This window comes from Propithecus coquereli, unplaced genomic scaffold, assembly GCF_000956105.1.
Source record: "Propithecus coquereli isolate 6110/MARCELLA unplaced genomic scaffold, Pcoq_1.0 Scaffold22, whole genome shotgun sequence".
In the NCBI taxonomy this organism is placed as follows: Eukaryota; Metazoa; Chordata; class Mammalia; order Primates; family Indriidae; genus Propithecus; species Propithecus coquereli.
The window spans coordinates 10,278,841-10,286,193 of record NW_012147189.1 but is presented as its reverse complement, the minus strand read 5'-3'; the positions used below and the strand labels follow the sequence as shown (position 1 = coordinate 10,286,193).

General features: G+C 35.6%; 1 protein-coding gene across 1 annotated transcript in view; it reads right to left on the bottom strand.

Moving 5' to 3' along the window:
* ARSK (arylsulfatase family, member K) overlaps positions 1–7,353 on the bottom strand; it is a 34,037-nt gene that overhangs the window by 11,015 nt on the left and 15,669 nt on the right. The window contains exons 5-6 of the mRNA XM_012644752.1: positions 5,229–5,400; positions 1,811–2,035 (exon numbers count right to left, since the gene is read on the bottom strand). Of these exons, the coding sequence (XP_012500206.1) occupies positions 1,811–2,035; positions 5,229–5,400 (397 nt within the window). The remainder of the gene's footprint in view (positions 1–1,810; positions 2,036–5,228; positions 5,401–7,353) is intronic.

Below are 7,353 nucleotides of genomic sequence, written 5' to 3'. Positions count from 1 at the left end.
TACATCATTTCCAGAAGAGGGGGGATGAAATGCAAAGGAGTTTCAAAGGAGCTAAAGAAATTCTTACTGTCAAGTAACATAAACTAGGCAGTGATAGGCAGGTGTCCCCCTAGGTAGATAAATGAAAATTCCCTCATTCTAACCAACTGTTTTTAGTATTTTCTTCTATGATCTGTTAGATAAATACATTATGAAATCTGTCAGTTTGCAGATAAGCTTTAACTTTTATGATGTACAAAATGGCAAGTAGTGATAATATCTCAAGATCACAGAGTACAAAATTTGCATTGTGGACAAATATAAAACAATGTTTAAAGAAAAATTTAAACCATGCACATTAATCAACTAACATATAAGGTAACAGAATGTCTAGGAATAAAACAGGACTCACTGTAGCAGACAGGTCTCTAAAGGTACTGGACTATTTAGCTGCTACAGTCAAAAAGACAAACAAAATGCCAAATATCATTATGAAATATATTGCAGGAAAAACTGAGAAAGAATCAATCCAACTTTCCATAATCTTTTATAGTACTTTTTGCAGTTCTGGGCACTGTACCTCAAGAAAACAGAACAAGGCTAAAAAGTCAAACAAATATGATGACCCAAGGAGGATTTTCTTTTGGAATGGGGAGGGTGGGGGAAGTTCTACATGAAGAAAAATTGGGGAAGGAAACTGTACAGAGAAGCCAACATAAATAAGCATATATTCATAAAACTCAAAAGATGAGAAAACAAAGACACAAATACACGTGATTACACATGAAGTTCTTAAAAAAACAGCAACGATGAAACTGATGGAGCCAGAAAATGGCCATGATATGGCTAAGTGTGATAACGGCTTTGGGACAAAGGGAAACCAGCAAACGATGACTAAGAAACTGAAGCGATTAAAAATTCAAAGAACAAAGAAGTGTGCTCAAATACAGGAGAAGTGGTACAAAATAAAAGAGAATGGGAAAGGGCACTGATTTAAATTAGCTTTAAACAAATTTAGTTAAATGAAGGGAAAGGCTTTGTAGCAGAAGGAAGGAGATAAAAAGAACTCGTTTCTTTGATTTTAAGATGAGTGTTTGTTTCACATTTTAACATTTCCGAAATTAGAGAATACACACACATATATGTATATCTTGTTGTGTTATCTTCTCCTTTCATCAAAATTTATGAATTGATGGTGCTTTTTACAAGTGATGGTGCCTTAGAACAGAGGAATTACAGCGTTTAAATTCTAATGAATTTAAAGTGATCTGCTAAATTAGATAGAAACTAACAGTTCTATATAATTTCTTTTGAATTTGATGATGTAGTTAGTCTAGCATCTTCAACATAAACTGCTAACTATCCCTATCCAAATGTTGCTTTTCTAGACCTATGGCTGTGCTCACAGACATTAAAAAGCTAGTAAAGCAAATAATACAGAACTATCTACAGAGTCTGATGAGAAATATGCTCACACTTAGTAGTTTCAAAGTAGGTAGAATAATCCAGAAAGGAAGTGCTTATATTTTAGAGAGGTGGTGGTAGAGAATCAGATGATGTACAAATCATAAAGTTATGAACCTGAATATCTTACGCGGCTTACTTCACAGTCATATCCTGATTATGAATCTTTTGAAGGGAAAATGACTACAGTAAGTGAAGTCCACAGGAACATGAGAAATACTACCCTCATTTTTCAGAGTACAGATTTGACTCATAGTTAAATGAATTGCTCAGGGTTATAAACAAGTCAGCAGGACCTCTGACTATTTTGCTTGTTCAATTCTCCAGTATTATTACAAATAAATATTTACAGAACTGCATTACTTACCAAGCATAGTAGGGTAAATATCCACAAGAGAAACCACATTTGATACTTGTTGGTTGGCCTTAATTCCTGGTCCCATTATCAAAAGTGGAACATGGGCACTAGCTTCATACATACTCATTTTATAAAACTGTCGATGTTCCATGGCCAGCTCTCCATGGTCTGAGGAGTATATGACAATGGTTTTTTGAAGAAGATCTAACTGGCGAAGAGCCAAAATAATTTCACCTACAATAGAAATCAAGATAAATCTATTAATTGGCTTTTAGTTCATGTCTTATTGTATCACACTAAGTTTATATTAATAACAACTCTACACTTTAAAAGTTTGTCAGTATGGTTCTTAACACCTGAATATTATGTACCGATCTTAAGTAAGTCATACCAAGTTCCATATATTTAATACTTGATTCTCAATTAACAAACTAGAGAGAGGAAGGAGAAAATATAATATCTATAGGAACTTTTGCTCAAAGCTTCTTTATCTGGAAATCATGCTGGCTTGCTTTCTAGGTTTCTATTAGAGAATGGGGGAAAAAAGTCTTGCCTTTAGTGTCTCAAGTGAGAAAGACAAGTTGGATGTTAGCACTGTACACGTCACAGATGATGAAAAGATTGATGTCACCACTGACCCACAATTTCTGTGCAACAAGAGGTGATAGAGCGGTCAGAACTCTTCTTCTTTGCTACTTTTTCTCCCAATCCCCTGAGCAATTGCCAGATCATTCTCATGAGATTGGCCGAGGGTTATGGAAATCCTTCCTCTGAAGAAGGGCTGGAGGCAGTACAGATAGTACACAAGTATCATTTAGCATTATTCTTGGATAGGGAATAACTGGACAGTAAAATTCCTATCATCAGTCCCTCTTAGTGTTCTGAAACTTCCTCCTCACTGTAATTAAGAGAATCACAATAATGCATAGTACAGAAAGAGGAGTCATCCCCACTTTGGCAGTTGCTGAATCTGGGGTTCAGGGGTCTATATTATTTAAAATCCCACTGATTCTAAGTTCAGTGAGAATTGAGACTCACTTCTAAGTGAGACTCACTTCTAAGTTCAGTGAGAATTGAGACTGCTCTATGGAGTTATCCACAGTGTTGAGACCCTCCAGATATTTCATCCGGACAACTAGAATTATTTCCTTATCAGTCTTGTCTCCACTCCTCTTTCCTCTCCATGGTATCCCTTGTACCTCCTTGCTGGCAATCCTTCTAAAATACCTCATTGCTTTATTATGTCACATCCCTGCTTAAAACTTTTCACAGCTATCCACTGTCTTAATTCTTTAGCATGACAAGCAAGGCCCCTGTCCACTCTCCAACCTCAGCACCCTCAGCTACCTGGTAGACCTTTACCTTTTAGCACACTAAGCTACTCAGAATCCCCTGAACACACCATATTGGTTTACACTTCCTTGCCCCTGCACATACTCTGCCCTCCATGGCGAATACTCTTTCTCCCCACCATCTACTTGACAAGTTCCCATTCCTCCTTTATGGCTCAGGATCTCTGATGAAGCATCACTCCCTGTTCCTCCAGGGAGAGTGAATCACTTCATTCTCCAAGACTCCTACAACTTGTATTTTACTGTAATTACAACAATATATTGTGATTCCTGGCATTTATGCTCATTCAATAAATGTTTACTGAGTGCTTACTACGTGCTAGGCACTGTGGATACAATGCTAAGCACCTAGGATGCAATGCTGAATAAGACTGAATGTCCCTGCCCTCATGAAACTTGTGTTCTTCAAAAAAGACAGATACTAATAGTAAACAAGTATTAATATTAATATTATGATGTTAAATAACATGACAAGATACAGAGTAAGCAGAATGATGGGGCTGGTATACTAACTTCGAGTGGTTGAGGAAAACATCCCTGAGGATAATATCCAAGCTGAGAGCCAAAGACTGAGAATAAGCCAGCCATGTAAAAAGCAAAGGGAAGGGCATGCCAGGCAGAGGGAGAAGAAAATACAAAGGCCCTAAGATGAGGAAAGACCTAACAGTGTCTTTAATTAATGTGTGATTTCTTAATAGTATTCAATGTACTACCCCCAGTGCCCAACATAGTGCCTGATAGCTAAGAGATACTACACGCTTGGTAACAAACACAATGAACAGTAATAAATATTATTTGGTGACAAGACCAGCGTAGATTTAAAAATGAAGATACCATATATTCCATAAACTTTGTAACTTGAAGCAAGAAAGCTGCTGCATTTTTTTTCCCTCTGAACGGACTTCAAGAGTAGTAGTCCCACACTCCATGCAGCAACATTATATTTCACTTTAGCAGATGTGGATGAACGGATGGCTGTAAACTTTCAAATGTGATTTCTAAGGTGCAAATGGGTGAACATTTGCATCAGAAAATATCCACGAAATACAACTCAACACATATATGGACTCATGACTAAAGAAACTTACTTAAAATCTTATTTACATTAAGATTATTTGGAAAGTCCTATGATTCCTACATTTTATTCTTGCTATATTATAAATATTAATAATTTATCCATATGGCTTTTTTGTTTTCTGCTATAAAGTATAGAAAATAGAAAAATATACTTTTCTATTTTTACCCAATGAATGCTTTTAAACAAATAACCATTCACTTGTCACCCCCAAGGTTTACTCTTTATAGAAGAGATGCTACCCACACTTCACTAACACAATTATACTCCGTTCCAACTTCAGCAAAATAAATGACATGACTTTATGAAAATAACTTTTGTTATAAAAATGGATATATTATAAAACCAGGGTTTTAACACGAAAAGTGAACAGGAGTAACACTCTCTTGACAATCATCTTATGAAGGCAGGTTTGATTTTGAGTTGGCCTTGAGCTGAATAAAGAAAGGAAATTCAAAATGATTTTGGACCAGAATGTACATGAGTAAACTGATTTCAGCTTTAGTTAAGCCTTGCTCTAAAGGGCCTGGGGAGAATGGATTTATTTTGTAATTATTACAAGACTGGAAGAAATCACAAGATTTTCTATAAGTAACCTTTCTCATCTCTCAGAACTTAAGCTGTCTTAGAATTACCTGTTACACGTGTACCTGTGTTTGGCCAGATACTGATTCCTGTTTGAGGCTGGTAAGAAGTTTTGTAAAAGCAGATGATAGCCTCCTAGCATCCTTATTTATGTATGAACAAATATGAGCATTAATGAGTCTGAGACTTTATCAATAATTAAGATAGGAAAGCTTTTTATTCTATTAATAATGCAAGATATCCAATTTTTATATATGTCAAGATTCTTATAGTTCTAAGCCTTATATATCAAAACAACTGTTGTGAGAAATATCTGAGGATGTTCACGCAAGTCATCCACCAGCATGATCATAGTTTGTTGGAAAAATATTACACTTTTTCTTCATGTAATTGCTTAATAATTTATACCACCTACCAAGCATGGCATCTGTCTCAGCACACATAGCATAATAAAATGCTCTAATATTCTTAATTTCTTTTTCTGTAAACTTTCCAGTGCAGTTTTTTGTATAAGAAGAGTAATAATCTACAGGGTGCATTTCTGACAGAGGCAGCCATTTTGGGATTTTGATGGCATTGCGAGATACCTAAAAAGGGGAGAAGAAACTTAGTTATGCTAGCTCTCCTCCAACAAATGTGTATGGTGAACTAGACAATGTTTAATTACTTTTAATAGTAGGAAAGAATGGCTATAAATTATGTAAGAAAAAAATAAACCAAATACATAAATCAGAAATAAATTATTAATATTCCCACTAACAACAAAAGGTATAGATCATTATCTGTGTGTTTATATTAATATGTGTATATATATATAGCGATGCAGTTGTAAAAAAATTTAAAAATTACACATTTGAATGAAAAATATGAGCTATAGTAGACAGTATTCTAGCCCAGAAGTGTCTAAGCACTTTAATATATATTAATAGTTGTGTGACCAATTCAAAACTTCAGAATCAACATCCTAAGAATATTGAATCCTTTTTCCCAATAATTCACTAGTAAAGATGCCAATATCTAATAAGATAGCCAATGCTTGCTAAAAACAAATATATCTTTTTAATACATATAAATGCTTATGGTTTTGGTAAAAACAATTAAGACTAGATCTTTAATTCATATATATCTTTTAGTTATGTAACTTTCATAAAGTTCAAACATCTACTCACTATTTAGTTAAAAGTTAATTCATTTCCTTTGGCTAGTACTAACTCCAGACAAATTTTTGAAGATGGAGCCACTTAGAACTTTTTAAAGAAGATATGGAGTATCTAAAACTCTGACATTATTTCCTTTAAAACAGGATGCAGTAAATAGTGTTTCTGATTAGAATTTTTGAAGTAACTTAATTTTAAGACTACATATTCCAAAACAGAGGGAGTCCTTGCATCATGTAGTTCTTATATACATATATTTCATTATCACAGTTTAGTTAAATAAAAACCAGTTCCTGTAATCTTGGCACTCTGGGAGCTGAGGTGGGAGGATTACTTAAGCTTAGGAGTTTGAGACCAGCCTGAGTAAGAGCAAGACCCCATCTCTACTAAAATGGAAAAGTTCACCAGGCGCAGTGGCGCATGCCTGTAGTCCCAGCTACTTGAGAGGCTGAGGCAGGAGACTCACTTGAGCCAAGGAATTTGAGGTTGCAGTGAGCTATGATGACGCCACTGCACTCTAGCTGGGGCAACAGAGCAAGACTGTCTCAAAAAACAAAACCCCCCCAAACAAAACACCAGTTCCCCAACAACAGTGTTTGAATTTCAGTTTCCAGGGTATATTAACTATGAATAATTGCATAAAGTACAAACTTACATACTGATATTCTGTTAGCTCTTTAGTCTACAAATCACTAGATTTGTAACAGATGCTCACTGCATTCATTGACCAATGCTGTTGTTTCTTTCAAAGTATGTCAGTGATTGGTTATTCAGCACATGCACACACAGACAGCAAAGCATATGCTTGTGCTGCTTCCTTGTCTTCCAGTGAAAAATCCATGTGACACTTTATAAAAATGGATAATCAAAAGAGGAACTGGTCAACAAAGATGAACGTGCATTAAAAAAATGAAAAGTGGTAAGGCTAGAAGTGACATTCAAATCAAACATAAAAAGAAATTATAGAAAAAAGAACTGACCTGGAAATGCAGACACTGTTGCCATTCCAGAGACTCTAGATATGTAGCCAGAGGAACTTAGTGAAGGCACCCTTATTGGTATAAATGAAGAAGGTTGTCATGAAGAAAAGGACAAGGACGTCCCAGAAGAAGTGACATTGGTAAAAATTTTCACATTAAAGGAAACTTTGGAGATACAGCATGACATTGAAAGTGCCAAAGGTAAAATGTTGGAAGGTGATACAAATTTAAAAAGGAATATGACAATTTGCCAGGTCATAAAGATATTTGCTCTGTATTGTAAGTTAGACAATTAGAAGGTAAGTACTAGGCTGGGTGCGGTGGCTCACGCCTGTAATCCTAGCACTCTGGGAGGCCCAGGCGGGCGGATTGTTTGAGCTCAGGAGTTCGAGACCAGCCTGAG